We start from the raw sequence: 17291 nt of genomic DNA, 5'->3' as shown, positions 1-17291 counted from the left end.
TTCCATGTGGTACCTTATCGAAGGCCTTACTGAAGTCCATATAGACAACATCCACTGCGCTACCCTCATCCACATTCCTAGTCACCTCTTCAAAAAATTCAATCAGATTGGTCAAACATGACCTTCCTCCCACAAATCCATGTTGAGTGCTCCTGATCAGACCCTGTCTATCCAGATGTTTATAAGTACTATCTCTAAGAATTTTCTCCATTAATTTACCTACCACAGACGTCAAACTTACAGGCCAATAGTTGCCAGGCTTCCTCCTTGAACCCTTTTTAAATAACGGAACCACATGCGCAATGCGCCAATCCTCCGGCACTATCCCCATATCTAATGACATTTGGAAAATTACCGCCAGAGCCTCTGCTATTTCCTCCTTCACTTCTCTCAATGTCCTGGGGAAGATCCCGTCTGGTCCCGGAGACTTATCCACCTTTATATTCTTCAAAAGCCCTAAAACTACATCTTTTGTAATCTCTATATTCCCCATATTTACCCAATTTGCTTTTTTTATCTCACATCTCCCAATATCCTTCTCCTTAGTGAATACCGAAGAAAAGAAACTGTTCAATATCTCCCCCATTTCTCTCGGCTCCACACACAGTTTTCCGCTCTGATTCTCTAAGGGACCAATTTTGTCTCTAGCTTTCCTTTTACCATTAACATATTTGTAGAACTCTTTTGGATTAGTTTTCACCCTGCTTGCCATAGTTTCCTCGTACCTTCTTTTAGCTTTCCTAATTCCTCTCTTAAGATTCCTCTTACATTCAATGTATCTTTCAAACATCCCCTTAACTCCATGCTTCTTATATCTAATGCATGCCTCCCTTTATCTTCAAACCAAGTTTCCAATATTCCTTGAAAACCACGGCTCTCTCAAACCTTTTGCCCCTTCTTTTAACCTAACAGGAACATAAAGCTTTTGCACTCTCAAAATCTGATCTTTAAAAGACTTCCATCTCTCTACTACATCCTGCCCATAAAACAAATTGTCCCAATCCACACCCTGCAACTCCTTTCGCATCTCCTCAAATCTAGCTTTTCCCCAATCAAAAACCTCAACCCTTGGCCCTGACTTCTCTCTTTCCATAATGACATTGAAGCTGATGGCATTATGATCACTGGACCCGAAGTGCTCGCCAACACTAACCTCCGTCACTTGACCCATCCCATTTGCCAACAGTAGATCTAACACTGCTCCTTCTCTGGTTGGCACCTCTACATATTGTTGTAAAAAACTATCTTGCACACATTTCACAAACTCTAACCCATCCAGTCCTTTCCTTTATGGGATAAAATATGTACTACATCATATTTGACATATATTATCTATTATTGAATATAAATAAGATTATCAAAAAAATTTCCTGAACAAAAGATCATGTACATTTAGACAAATCATTCAACAGGTATGCATAAAATAGACAATTACTGTTACAACTCTACAGTGTCTTTAGCAGTTCACAAGATCACAAGATAGAGGAACAGAATTAGGCCATTTGGCATCTTTACTGCTGATCCAACCTGTTGCTAACTTTTAGGTTATCCTGCACGAGGACCCCCAAGTCCCTTTGCACTTCTGAATTTTCTCCCCATCTAAATAATAATCTGCCTGTTTATTTATTCTTCCAAAATGTTCATTCGTACATTTCTCATCACTGTATCTCATCTGCCATTTCTTTACCCACTCTCCTAAGCTGTCCAAGTCTCTCTGCAACCTTTCAGTTTTTTCAACACTTCCTACCCCACCATTTATCTTGGTGTCATCTGCAAACTTAGCCACAAAACCATTCAATCCATAATCTAAATCATTAATATACATTGTAAAAAAAGCAGCCCCAACACTGACCCCTGTGGAACACCGCAAGTAACTGGCAACCAAACAGAACAGGATCCCCTTATTTCCACCCTCTGCTTTCTGCCTATCGGCCAATGCTCCAGATTTAATATTTTTCCTGTAATTCCACGGGCTCTCATCTTATTAAGCAGCCTCTTATGCAGCACCTTATCGAAGGCCTTTTGAAAATCCAAATGGACAACATCCACAGCCTCTCTCTTGTCCATCCTACTAGAAATTACCTCAAAAAATTCTAATAGGTTAGTCAAGCAGGATTTTCCCTTCATGAAATCATGCTGGCTTGGACCTATCATGTCATGCACCTCGAGGTATTTCATCACCTCATCCTTGACGATAGACTCCAATAACTTTCCAACTACCAATGTCAGACTAATAGGCCAATAATTTCCTTTTTCTGCCTCCCTCCTTTCTTAAACAGCGAAACTACATTTGCAACCTTCATGATATCCTTCAATTATATCACGATGTTCAACTCTTGTACTCAGTGCTAAATACCTTCTTTATGAACCTTCCTTCCTGTGTCATCACTTTCAGGGAATATGTACTTTCATCATCAAGCCTCTGTTTTACAACACTCTCTAAGGCTTTGCCATTTACTCCTGCCCTGGTTTAACTTACTGAAACACATTGTATTTGCCAGAGTTAAATTCCTTCTGCCATTTCTTCGTCCACTTTCCAAGTTACTCTTGATCCTATTCTAACCTTAGCCAACCTTCTTCACTGTCTGCTATATACAGTAATCAATTTTGATGTCATCTGAAAACTTACTGATTATACCATCTACATTCTAATCCAAATCATTAATTATGGAATAAACAGGTAACCTTGCTTAACCTTATTTAAACTTCGACTCCACCACCAATACTGGTGTCATCCGCAAGCTTACTAACCATGCTAACAGCAATCTCATCCAAACTATTAATATATATGATGAACAACAGTGAACACAGCACCGATCACTGTAGTACACCACTGGCAACAGGCCTCCAAATTGAAAAATAACTCTCTCATGTCAGCAAGCCAATTTTCTATCAAAATGGCTACTTCACCCTAGTTCCTATGTGATCTTACCCTCTAGACCTTTCTACCATGTGGGACCTTGGTGTACAAGTTTCAGATCACAAGGTTCAGGAACATTTGTTTCCCATCAACCACCAAGACTCCTAAACAACAAAATGAATCAAGGACTCTTACTTTTCTCATTATTTATTACTGATTTTTTTTCTCTGCATTGCACAGTTTGTTTACATTTATTTCTTTGTTTACATTTCTCTCTTTTGTATATTCAGCTTTTCTTGAGTACAATTTTTTGCACTACTTATAGATAGAAATTCTGCCTGGCCCACAGAAAAAAAGATTGTATGTAATGTCATGTATGTACTCTGATAATTAATCTGAGCTTTGCCTTGCTAGATAGACTACGTAAAGTCACCGACACAAATTAATTGTACATAATAAAATCATTACTATACCTTCTTTGCTTTCAATGTTTTTCTCCATAGAGTTGAAAACACACCATCTGTCCAATCATTTGTTGCAACATCCAAGGTACCGAACATCTGAGAGGCTGTTATTGCCTTTGGATTCATTCGCATTTCTTTGTGTGGTTCTCCACAGTCTGTCATAGCTTTCATCAAAGTATAAATACACATGGTCTTCCCAGCACCACTAGGACCAAGAGTCATCATACCTAATACAGACATGATTGGTTATTTTAGAAAAACATTGTGTATCACAAGAGAACATTACTCTTAAGTGAGACACTGTATCTAATGCACTTGATTCACTCCAACTTAGTCTACTACATTCAGTGAACTTGATGTGGCCTTTTCAACATCGATGAGATCAAATGTAGATTGGCAAGAAATTGCTCTCGGTTCTTGGATGCAAGCTTCAACTCCTGGATGCCAACCATTTTAATTTCCTTTACCATTCCCACAGAGATATGTCTGTCCTCAGTCTCATGTTTGGTCTCACCCTGGCAGTGGATGAGACTGAGGACAGACATATCTCTGTGGGAAAGGTAAAGGAAATTAAAATTTGAGGAAATACATATTATGCCTCTCCTGGGTGGCCTGGAACCCAATGGTATGATTGTTGGGTTTTCCAAGTTTAGGTAACCCCCTAATCAATCCAGTTCCATTGCTTTCACCTGTCCTTTATCTGTTCCCATTCTCATTGTACTCTCAAACTCGCTCTCATCTCTGTGGTCTCCACTCCACTATTCCCTCCATATTTCCCACCTTTAATTGACCAGGATCTCCACCCATTTTGCTTGCTATCTTCTCTTCTGACTTTAGTCTCATCAAAGAGCCCAAACTCAAGGAATTCTGCCAAGATAGTCCCTTTAGCTTTCCTTTATGCACTCAGTACTTGTAACTGAGTTCTGTACCTTTAACTTAGGTATCATTGGAGAATGCTGAAAATACACCAGCATTTGTGAAAAGAGAAGCACAGTTAATGTCTTAGATCAAAGGCCTTTCACAAATCCTGCTTGATCTACTAAGTATTTCCAGAATTTTTAATCTTTATTTCATATTTCACCACCTGAATTACTTTGATGCTAAATTTGATGCTAACTTCATCATCAAGCCTTCAATATTACTGCTAAAATTTTGTTTATTACTCGTGATTTCAGTTCATCTTTCGATAAAACCCCATTACCATGTCGGACCCTTTGGGTTTCATAGAGTTGAATCAACTTCAGGATCCAAGGTGGATGGTAGATGATTCCTCCATCAGTGGTCTGTTTCTCAATGGCAGCTTCCAGTTCAGGGTAACCAGCTTTATCCAATGTAATCCCAGGAAAAAGGTCATTAATTAAACTCATGAACAGAGGCTCATCTTCATCCACCTAGAACAGAAATAATATTTAATTCTTACATGTGTTTACCTTGTAATCTGTTCTTCCAGAGCTGGAATGGATGAAGAAAAACTTGGATGGATAGATTCTCAAAGCATAAATCCTGGTCATTATTTAGTACTCATGTAAAACAGTCATAATAGAACAAGCAATTAAATGACAAAGGGACAGATTTTCAAGCCACTATGATCCAGTTTGTATATGGGAGTAGAGAAGAAACAAAATTATATACAAATGTTTGCTCTAGGTGATGATCTATTTTGGTGCATCTAAGTAGGCAACAAATGAATAAAGCACTTTTTACATTTGTGCAAAAAAACCAGCAATACAAATGACACCCCAATAGCATTGATTTCTGTTATTTCCTCACCATCACCAACAATAAATGAAATTTGATATGAAATTCCACATTCCAGCCAAAGAAAAGAACCATCAATTATGGTGAACTTTTTAAGACATATTTCAAAAAGGTTTATATCCAGAAATCGTAACAAAAAATATTTTTTTTACATGATGAATAGTTAGTATTTTGAAGGAAACTTTGCAATGACTCGAATAAATAATTGAAAGGGCAAAAAAATGAAGGAACATTGGGAAATAGAGATAGGAATCTTTTGAATAGCTTTGTTCTGGGCTGTATTGCTCCTCAAACATAATTGCGTGGTCCAACTCCAACTATAAATTTGCAATTGACATCACTGTCTTAGGCAGAATCTCTAATGATGAGGCAGAGTATAGAAGAAAGATAGAGGACAAGTGGCTTGGTGTTAGGACAACTTTTTTTCCCTCAGGACTATGGAGTTGTTAATAGGCTTCCAGAAGAGGAGTTGATCTCACTTCTTGGACTTCATGAACAGTGTTGAGGTGAAGAAAATGCATCTAAGCCTTTAGTTCCTCATTAGCCAGAGGAAATTTCGTATGTCACTTGCATTCTTTAAGAACTTCCCCAAGTGCCCCAGTGAAAGCATCCTATCAAGGGTGTGATAGTACAGACCTATCACCAATGTATATAGTTACAGTATCTAGAGTATGTAATGACTGTGCTTACAGTGATTGGCTGAGAGCTTAGCCACGCCTACTGTCTGGCTCTTAAAGGGTTGTGTCCCTAGCCAGGTCGGATCGTTCCGGACTGGTCGGCCACCTGTGAAGAGCTCCTGTCTTTTGCTAATAAAAGCCTTGGTTTGGATCAACAAGTCTTTGGTTCTTTCAACGAGCTCTACAAAGGGGCATCACTATGATACAGGAACTACTCTGCCTTAGACCGCAAGAAACTGCAGAGGGTTGTGAACATGGCAGAGGCCATCACAGGTACCACTTTCCCACAACAGAAAAAATACATTGAATACATTCCATGATACAATATTGAAGCTCATATGATAATTAGGTCTACGACATGTTAACAAAAGAACCACAGAAAATTACAGCACTGAAAACAGGCTATACGGCCCTTATAGTCTGTGCCAAACATCATTCCGCTAGTCGCACTGACCTGCACCAATTCTATAACCCTCCTGACCTCTCCCATCCATGTATCTTTCCAATTTATTCTTAAAACTTGAGAGAGCCTGCATTTACCATGTCAGATGGCAGCTCCCACCACTCTCTGATTGAAGAAGTTCCCCTTAATGTTCTCCCAAGCCTTTCCCCTTTTACTCTAAAGCCATACAAAACAATGCAATTAAAAATCTGTGAATTGATATTAAAAGCCATTTTTTCAACATGTAACAGTACAGTTTCACAGAACATACCAATTTAGAGAGATTCATGTCACGCAGAACTCTCATGACCACAGTCTTCTCAGGTTCAGTTGGGTTTGCCCTCTTAACAGCACCCAGAGTTCTCAGCACAGACAAAATGTTACGCAAACCAAAGTCATAATGGACCTGCCAATATTAAATCATAACCAATATTATACAACAATAATAGATGGTAATATGTTGAAGGGCAAGTTCAGAATACGTGAATTCTGGTCCAGGTTCAGAATGTTGATTTCCCCTTACTTCCCATAGATGCTATGTGACTTGCTAAGCTTCACTAGCATGTTCATGTCTTAAGAGTTACCCAGTTTTGGAGTACCTTAAATTCTGTTCCTTTCAACATACATATTGAGCTCACAATTATGTCCACCATGCAATATCAATACTGATTCAGAGTCAAATCATATTGAATTAATTTATTAAAACAATATTCTTACATTTCATTCTAATCACATAGTCATTGCATGTTATGATGGGGAAACAAAATACAAGTTCGATTAACACAGTTTCAGAGACTGTCTCCACATGTACAATTATTTGAGCATGCATCACTGGCCTATAAAGAACCTTTAACTGGAACCCTGATTTAACGTGCCCCGATTTAACACAAATTCAGATATAACTCAATGAGTCATTGGACCTCTTAATGTCCACATTCCATTCTTTGAGATAGGATATTAAGAGAGCCATTTTAAAAAATGCAGTACCAGGGATGCCACCCTGTGGTGCAGCGGATGTTTAGAAGCAGCACTTCTAAATGACTACGTACAGTAATGTTTATCATGATGGGAAATTCATCGCATTGATGAAGGGGGTGGGGGGGTGGTGGTGCGTGTTGCTGAGAATTTTGGGTGGGGGAGGATGTTGCCGAGAATGAAGGGGGTGGCAGTGAGTGCTGCCATGAATGGAGGGTGGGGGGGAAAATGAGTGCAGCTGCAAACAGAGGGAGGTGAGTGCTGCTGTGAACAGAGGGGGGTGGTGGGGGTTGTTGCTGCTATAGTTGTGTTGTACACAGTCGTGATTTAGTGCAACCCAACTTTTTTTTGCAATCCCATTTTTTGGACCCGAACCATCATAACATAACAGGATTCCACTGTATATATAGTAATATATGGTATATACACTGTATGTGTGTATACATGTTATTTATATATATATATATATATATATATATAATACACAAACACATGTACAGCATGGTAACAGGCCCTTATGGTCTACAACCCCTTGCTGCCCAAATACTTTAAATATACCAATTAACCTATAAATCTTGTATGTTTTTTGAAGGTCAGTGGAAACCGGGGCTCCTAGAGAAAACCCAGGCAGACACAGAATGTACAAACTCCTTACAGACAGTGTTGAATTCAAACCTGGATCGCTTGAGCTGTAATAATGTTGCGCTAACCGCTATGTTAGCCTTGCCACCCTGATTTCTTAAATTTTAAAACCTTGAAAATAAAATTTATTCTAAGCACCATTCTCACCCTTCAATGAAGCATACCTGTACTTTTGTTACTTAACAGGGAGTTAAAAGATCAGACTTGGAGGTACAAGAATATAGCTCCATGAAAATGACAAAAAAGATTGAAAGGGTGGTGCCTTCGTTGGTCAGGTCATTGAATACAGGCGTAGGGGTGTCATGTTACAAATATTGAGACATGGTGAGACCGCACTTGTAGTATTGTGTACAGTTCTGGTCACCCACCTATAGGAAAGATATCATTAAACTGAGAGGTGCAGATAAGTTTCATGAGGTTGTTAATTAGTGCATTTGAACCGTAAGAAGAACCTGGCTGTCTTTTCCCAGGGTAGGGGAATCTAAAAATCAAAGGGCATAGATTTAGGGTGAGAGGGGAAAGATTTAAAAGGAAACTTATGGACAGAGGGTTGTTGGTATATGGAATGATGAAGCGATAGAGGCATTGTAACATTGAAAAGACATTTTGACAGGTACATGACTGGAAAGGTTTAGAGGGATATGGGCCAAATGCAGGTCTAGTTTGCTTGGCATGGATGTTGACAAGAAAGGCCTGTTTCTGTTCACCCAAATTTATTTGCCCATAGCCACTCTCATTCTTTCTTGAGCTGTATGAGAAAGACAAACTTACTTTCTGTGGATCCATTCTTGTCAACTTGAACTCATAAACTGGATTAGAACTCAGTGATGAGGTCTTACATAGCAGAAAAGTCTTGCAGAATTAATGTCATCCGTGTGGGGGAAGAAACTTACAATGGTCCACACTCAAGAACTTGCTTGAAAAAACTGATACAAAGCTAAACCATGCTATCTGGCTCAGCTATAGAATTTGTGAATGTTTTGCATGTCTCTGACATATAAAGCAGTCAAGCACCATTAAAAATCATAGTGAAATTGTGAAATATTATGAACATCAAAAATTAAAAAGTTAATTAAACTCAATTACTTTTAATATTTATTTTGCTCTTTCGCAACAATTCATTTCCATAACGTGAATAGAAGCACTGATTCTGCAATAGGCTAAGACCTGTGGATTGTCCAGGGCTGACTGCTGATGAATTATTGTAAATTTCATCTTTAGCTGCTGGATGGCATTGGGATGGTAAAGACAGACTAGGAAGCTTGGGATTTCTATATTTGCACAGATATCTGACCAATTAAGTGGCTAGACTGGGAATTGGTCCAAGAACCTTCTGCTTCAAATGAACCACAAATGATAAATCAAACTAAGAGACACAGAGAATACAGATGTTGGAATCCCGATCAGAAAATGAGTTGCCGGTGGAATTTATGAGATCAAGCAGCATCTGTGGCAGCGCCAGCAAATAAATATCTGTCTGACAGCTTTTGCATGAATGAAGAAACTAAAACAAGCTCAAGTTAACTATTTGTGCATTATTCTACAAATATAACATTACTCATATTTTTTCTACTGTGCTATCAGTGCACGATATGCACAGTGCAGAGTTATGTATGTATGCACTGTAGAACAGTCACAAATAATGTAGTCAAGCACTCCAAATGCTGAAAGAAATTGGGACAAAGAATGGGCTTTAAATGTCTCTAAATATCAAGGATTTACAAAATCTAAAATATTTGCAAGCTCCCATATCCATTAAAGGCCGGAGATGGGAGGAGTCACGTTATGGAGTAGTGGCCGGACGGTGAACTCCAGCCCTCTCCAGAAAAGTCAGAAAAAACAAAGCAAAACACAAAGGCACAAAAATAAAAATCAAAGTAAAGTGAATATAAAGGTGGAAAGAAGATGGCGACGAAAAAAGAAAAGTCGAAACCAACGGTAAGAAGAGAGGAAGAGAAGACAACGGAAGATGAAGGAAAAGGCCTTACCTGTTCGAAGAGGCCCGCGGTGGAGAGAGAAACCCGCTCCCTCAGGTCGGTAGAAAGTGGACTACAAAAATGGCTCGCTGAGCCGAGTAAAAGTGCGCAACTGCGCATGCAAAAAAACACACCGACGGGAGGGGTGACCAGCTGGGGAGTCGATCTCCACAGCCGGCAATGACAGCTGCAGAACAGCTGCAACAAGAGGAGAACACAGAAGACAATGAAAACAAGAAAGAAGAGAAGAAAAGGGCAACAAAGAAACAACAGATAGCCAACCCAGAGGAAGAAGAGGAAGAGGAAGAGTACAGTGAAATAGAAGAAGAAGGGAAAGGCAAGATAAAGGATATACTTTCTCTTATTAAAGAATACATGGAGTCATTTAAAGAATGGCAAGCGCAAGAATTTAATGATTTAAGAAGAAGAATAAACAATACAGAAGAGAAAATGAATAAAATAGATATGACCTTATCAGAAATGGGAAAAAGAATGGACAAGGTGCAAGAACGAGAAGCAGCAGTAGAAATGGAGGTAGAGGACTTAAAAAAGAAATTAGAGGAATCTAATAAAAAAGTTAAAGAGACACAAGAACTGTTAGCTCAGAAAATAGATATAATGGAAAATTATAACAGAAGAAATAACATAAAGATAGTGGGCCTTAAGGAAGATGAAGAAGGCAAGAATATGAGAGAGTTTATAAAAGATTGGATCCCTAGGATCCTATGATGTCCAGAACTACAGCAAGAAATGGAAATAGAAAGGGCACATAGAGCATTGGCCTTTAAACCACAATCACAACAAAAGCCAAGATCTGTTTTAGTAAAATTCCTAAGATATACTACAAGAGAAAAGGTACTGGAGAAAACAATGGAAAAAGTAAGAGAGGACAATAAGCCACTGGAGTACAAAGGGCAAAAAATCTTCATTTATCCAGATATAAGTTTTGAACTCCTGAAGAAGAGAAAGGAGTTCAATACAGCAAAGGCGATTTTATGGAAGAAAGGGTATAAATTTATACTAAAGCATCCAGCGGTATTGAAAATATTTATTCCAGGACAACAAAACAGTCTATTCTCGGATCCAGAGGAAGCACGAAAATTTGCAGAACAATTACAAAATAGACTGAGAGATGAAGACGTGTAACGAGAGTACAAAAGACTGTGAACTAAAAAGACATAAGTTTTGAACTTCTGAAGAAGAGGAAGGAGTTCAAAACATCGAAAACGATCTTATGGAAAAAAGCTATTCTTGGATCCAGAGGAAGCAAGGAAATTTGCAGAACAACTACAAAACAAACAGAGAGATGAAGACATGTAATAAGAGTAAAAATGACCATGATTTATATGTATGTGGGTAAAGAAGTATATGTGTGTATATGTATAATGTGCATACATGAATGTATCCGTATTTAGAGGAAAATATAGATAGTATAGACAAGAATTAATAAGGGAAGGAAAAGGAATAGAGGGAATAAGGAGGGAATTAAAAGAGTGACCTTTGTCACATATGAAAAGTGAAATCTTTTCTGGGGGGGGCTGGGTGGGGGGGTGTTACGGTCACTGCAAAATCAGCTGACGCTTGCGAGTGAATTCGCAAATCCAAATGGAGAGGGGAGATGTGGTTGTCCGACAAGGGATAAAGGACAACTCAGAAGGGGAAGGGGGGATTGGGGCTAAAGAAGTTTTAAATAGGAGAATAAGGAAAATGTTTGATGTTTTAGGAATGTTGTCTTATAAAGGATTCAAAACAAGAAAACAGAAATGGATAAGAAGGAAAGGTAATGATGGAGAAACGGAAAGGGAAGATAAACAAAGTATAAAATGGCTACGTTGAACTATATGACTTTAAATATTAATGGAATACATAACCAAATTAAAAGGAAGAAACTGCTAAATTTACTGAAAAAAAGAAAAAATTGATATAGCATTTGTGCAAGAAACACATTTAACTGAATTGGAGCATAAGAAATTAAAGAGAGATTGGGTAGGACACGTAACAGCAGCATCCTATAATTCAAAAGCAAGAGGAGTAGCTATATTAATTACTAAAAATGTGCCATTTAAAATAGAAGAGGAAATAATAGATCCAGCAGGGAGATATGTAATGATAAAATGTCAGATATATTCGGAGTTTTGGAATCTACTCAATGTATATTCACCTAACGAAGAAGATCAAAAGTTTATGCAAGATATCTTTTTGAAGATAGCAGATACGCAAGGGAACATATTAATAGGAGGGGATTTCAACCTGAATTTGGATTCAAATATGGACAAAACTGGGAAAAAAATTAACAGAAAGAACAAAGTAACCAAATTTATAATTAAATCGATGGAAGAAATGCAACTTTTGGATATATGGAGGAAACAACACCAAAAGGAAAAGGAATATTCATATTACTCGGCTAGACATAAAACATACTCAAGAATAGACCTATTTTTGTTATCAGCTCGTATGCAAGATAGAGTAAAAAAAACAGAATATAAAGCTAGAATACTATCGGACCATTCACCCTTAATATTGACAGTAAAGTTAGAGGACATCCCTCCAAGAATGTATAGATGGAGATTAAACCCCATGTTACTTAAAAGGCAGGATTTTAGAGAATTTATTGAAAAACAAATTAAAATGTATTTTGAAATAAATATGGAATCAGTGGAAGATAAGTTTATACTATGGGATGCAATGAAAGCATTCATTAGAGGGCAAATAATAAGTTATGTAACGAAGATGAAGAAGGACTATAATCAGGAAACAGAGCAGTTGGAAAGGGAAATAGTAAATATAGAAAAAGAATTAGTAATGAAGGAAGATATCATTAAAAGAAGAGAATTGGCGGATAAAAAAATAAAATATGAAACACTACAAACATATAAGGTGGAGAAAAATATAATGAAGACAAAACAGAAATATTATGAACTAGGTGAAAAAATGCACAAAATCCTAGCATGGCAGCTTAAGACAGAACAAGCTAAGAAAATGGTATTGGCATCAAGGAAAAAAGACAAACAAATTACATATAATCCAAAAGAAATTAAGGAAAACTTTAGAGAATTCTATGAACAATTATACCAAACTGAAAACGAAGGGAAAGAAGGGAAAATAGATGAATTTCTGACTAAAATTGAACTACCAAAACTACAAATAGAGGAACAAAATAAATTAACAGAGCCATTTGGAATAGTAGAAATACAAGAGATAATAAAAAAATTACCAAATAATAAGACACCAGGAGAGGATGGATTCCCAATAGAATTCTATAAAACATTTAAAGACTTATTAATTCCGCCTCTCCTGGAAGTAATCAACCAGATTGATAAAACGCAAAGCTTACCAGATTCATGTAAAACAGCAATAATTACAGTAATACTAAAGCAAGGGAAAGATCCACTCACACCAGCGTAATATAGACCAATATCTTTACTTAACACAGATTATAAGATAATAGCTAAATTATTAGCAAAGAGATTAGCAGAGTATGTACCGAAAATGGTAAATCTAGACCAAACTGGATTTATCAAAAAAAGACGCACAACAGACAATATTTGTAAATTTATTAACTTAATTCATGCAGTAGAAGGGAATAAAGCACCAACAGTAGCAATTGCTTTAGACGCAGAGAAGGCCTTTGACAGAGTAGAATGGAATTATTTGTTCAAAGTATTGCAAAAATTTAGTTTACCGGAGAAGTATATTAATTGGATTAAAGCATTATATAAGGGTCCATTAGCAAAAGTGACAGTAAATGGACATGTATCAAAGCAATTTAACTTAAGCAGGTCAACACGACAGGGATGCCCACTATCACCTTTATTGTTTGCGTTAGCTATAGAACCACTAGCAGAATTGATAAGAACAGAAAGTAATATAAAAGGGACAAAAATAAAAGACAAGGAATATAAAATCAGTTTATTTGCGGATGATGTTATAGTATACTTAACAGAACCAGAACTATCAATAAAAGAATTATATAAGAAATTGAAGGAATATGGAGAAGTGTCGGGTTACAAGATCAACGTAAATAAAAGTGAAGCAATGCCTATGAATGATGCGGATTTCTCAAAATTTAAGAAAGAATCACCATTTAGATGGCAAATGCAAACAATAAGATACCTAGGTGTACAAATAAACAAAAATCTCGGCCAACTATATAAACTCAATTATTATCCACTAATGAAAAAATTACAGGACGATTTAGAGCATTGGAAAGATTTACCATTAACACTAATAGGAAGGATAAACTGTATTAAAATGAACATTTTTCCAAGGATATTATACCTATTTCAGGCATTGCCAATACAACTGACAGAGAAATTCTTCAAGGAGTTAAAGAAAATAATAAGGAAATTTTTATGGAAAGGGCGGAAACCGAGGATAGCACTAGATAAATGAACAGAATGGTATAAACAAGGAGGCTTACAACTGCCAAACTTTAAAAATTATTATAGAGCCGCACAATTAAGATACCTATCAGATTTTTATCAAACAAGGGAAAAGCCAGATTGGACTAGATTAGAATTAGATAAAATAGGGGAAAAAAATTGGTATAACATAGAAGTTCTCCAGTATTACATCATCTACTCAATATTTGGAAGAAGATTCATGTAGAAGGAAATAAAACAAATTATCAATTACCAAAACTAATATTGACGCAAAACAAGTTACTCCCTTTTACAATAGATAACCTTTCCTTTAGAGAATGGGAGAAAAAAGGGATTAAAAGAATAGAAAATTGTTTTTCAGGAAATAGATTATTATCCTTTGAACAAATGAAAGATAAATACAATATAACTCAAGATACAGCACTGGCATATTACCAATTGAGATCCTACTTGAAGGATAAATTAGGAAGCAGTTTGAGTTTGCCAGAGGGAAGTAACTTTGAATATGTGATTACAGATACAATGATAATCAAAAGATTTATAACAAATATGTATATTAAACTGCAAGAAAAGGAGAATGAGGAAACAAATGGTAAAACTAAACAAAAATGGGAACAGGATTTAAATATAAAGATAAAAAAGGAAACATGGGAGAAGTTATGCTCTGGAACGATGAGAAATACAATAAATATGAGGTTACATATGATACAATATAACTGGATACACAGGCTATACATTACACCTCAAAAGTAAAATAAATGGGACCTAACAGTATCTGATAGATGTTTTCGATGTAAAAAAGAAATGGGAACAACAATTCATGCAATCTGGACATGTGAAAAAGTAGAAAAATTTTGGGAAGATCTCAATCAGATATTAAATAAAATAACAGAAAACAATATACCAAAGAATCCAAAGATCTTTCTCCTAAGTAACATAAAAAACAAAGAATTTGGAATTGATTTGGAGGATGCACAAAAAAGATTTGTTAAGATAGCTCTAGCCGTAGCAAAAAAATGTATTATGTCAACCTGGAAATTGGAAGATAATTTGAAAATACAACAATGGTATATAGAAATGAATAAATGTATTCCATTAAAAAAAATAACATATAGTCTAAGAAATAATATTGAAATATTCGAACAAATATGGGAGCCTTATATTAAACACAATAGCGAAAACCTACCGGGGACAATCACTACCTAAGTTAACGGAAGGAAAAGGAAATGAAAAGAATGGACTCAGTGGAATTTCTGGTGTATTTTTATTGAATGACAACATTGTCTGACTGGTTTAATGTATCCTAGATTTTATACCTTAAATGGACGGGAGGGGGGAGGTGGGGAGGGTGGGAGGGGAGGAGAAAATGACATTGTATATGTGTGAAAAGGAAAAAATGTGTATCATGGTTAATGTGATTTATGGTGTGAAAAATAAAAAATTATTAAAAAAAAAGGCCGGAGATGGGTTTTGCCTGAGGTTAGACCATCAGGGGCCTCTTGTGAATAAAATTTCTTCCGTGCACCAATGATAGTTCTTCTCATAGGAACATAGGAAGTAGGAACAGGAGTAGGTCAAAAATGGCCCATCGAGCCTGCTCCGCCATTCAATACGATCATGGCTGATCTAATTTATGACCTAACTCCACCTACCTGCCTTCTCCCCATATCCCCTAATTCCTCTATCATGTAAAAATTTATCTAACCGAATTTTAAATATGTTTAATGAGGCAGCTTCAACCACTTCCTTGGTTAGAGAATTCCAAACATTCACTACTCTCTGGGAAAAACTATTTTTCCTCATCTCTGTCCTAAATCTACTCCCCCGAATCTTGAGACTGTGTCCTCTCGTTTTAGTTTCCCCGGCCAGCTCAAAAAACCTTCCTACATCTATCCTATCCATACCCTTCATAATCCTATATGCTTCTATAAGATCTCCTCTCATTCTTCTGAACTCGAGCGAGTTCACTAAGGCCCCTTCACTAAAAGCTGGGACTCACTGGGCCAACCAATTAGGCATTCTACTCCTGGCTAGTATACCTCATTCAGCAGGATTTAGCTGATTGTCTTGACCTTCAAAATCTGAGGAAGCTTCACCCCTTGTGAATTGCTAAAAAGTTAGTTTGCATATGAATGAATCACAAAAAGTTAGTTTGCAGGTGAAACAGGTTATCTAGAAAGTTAATGAGATGTTGGTCTTTATTGCTGAGGGATTGAATTTAAGAGCAAGAAGGTTCTGCTACAACTGCTGAAGCTGCACCTAGAGTACTGGATGCAATTTTGGTCTCCATACTTGAGAAAGGTTACACTAGCTTTGGAGGCAATGCAGAGGAGGTTCACCAAATTGATTCCAGTGATAAGGGGGTTAGCTTACAAGACTAGATTAAGTAGACTCTAACTATACGCACTGGAGTTTAGAGGCACAAGGTGGGATCTTTAGATGCATATTAAATTATGAAAGGAATAGATAAGATAGAAGTAAGAACTGGGAACATAGCCTTAAGATTCACGGGAGCGGGTTTAAAACTGAGGAACTACTTTTCCCAGAGAGTTGTGAACCTGTGGAATTAATGAAGCAGTTGAGACTGCCTCATTCAAAATATTTAAGACATGGATAGATTTTTGCAAAGTTGGGAAAATAAAAATTATGGGGAATGGATGGGTAAGTGGAGCTGTCCACGGTCATATTAGCTATGATCTTATTTAATGTCAGGCCAGGTCCAATGGGCCAGATGGCCTCTATTGCAACTCATATTTCTAATGTTCGTTATGTTAAGTATCAATAGAATATAACTATAATAATTTTGTTTACCTGTTTAGATAATTGCTCCTCACAGAGTTTGTAGAGAGTATAAAATTTACGACTAAGGATTTGGTTATCACGAAAACCGGCACTAGCCAACTTGACTCGCATGATAATGGCACGATCTGGCACCATCATGGCTACTGAACGGAACTGAATCTTTAGATTTTCAGGTAGTTCTTGGCGTCCTGCATAGCCTGGGTTCTAAAATTAAAATTTATCTCAGCAATTATTCGCAAAGAAGGAACATTCCACTGTTAAAATATTATTAATATGACATATTTCAAAATACATATTGAAATGTCTGCAGAAG

At 36.9% G+C, this 17291-nt stretch overlaps 1 protein-coding gene across 8 annotated transcripts in view; it reads right to left on the bottom strand.

Annotated features, from left to right (window-relative positions):
• Window positions 1–17291, bottom strand: part of dnah5l (dynein, axonemal, heavy chain 5 like) — a 425035-nt gene that overhangs the window by 227166 nt on the left and 180578 nt on the right. For all 8 annotated transcript variants that reach the window (XM_069913293.1, XM_069913291.1, XM_069913294.1 and 5 more), the window contains 4 exons: window positions 16988–17182; window positions 6473–6607; window positions 4526–4715; window positions 3334–3551 (listed from right to left, as the gene is read on the bottom strand). In XM_069913293.1, the coding sequence (XP_069769394.1) occupies window positions 3334–3551; window positions 4526–4715; window positions 6473–6607; window positions 16988–17182 (738 nt within the window). The remainder of the gene's footprint in view (window positions 1–3333; window positions 3552–4525; window positions 4716–6472; window positions 6608–16987; window positions 17183–17291) is intronic.

The sequence above is a fragment of the Narcine bancroftii genome, chromosome 1, assembly GCF_036971445.1.
Source record: "Narcine bancroftii isolate sNarBan1 chromosome 1, sNarBan1.hap1, whole genome shotgun sequence".
NCBI lineage: Eukaryota > Metazoa > Chordata > Chondrichthyes > Torpediniformes > Narcinidae > Narcine > Narcine bancroftii.
The sequence above is the reverse complement of the archived record's forward strand: the minus strand, read 5'-3'. Positions and strand labels throughout refer to the sequence as shown.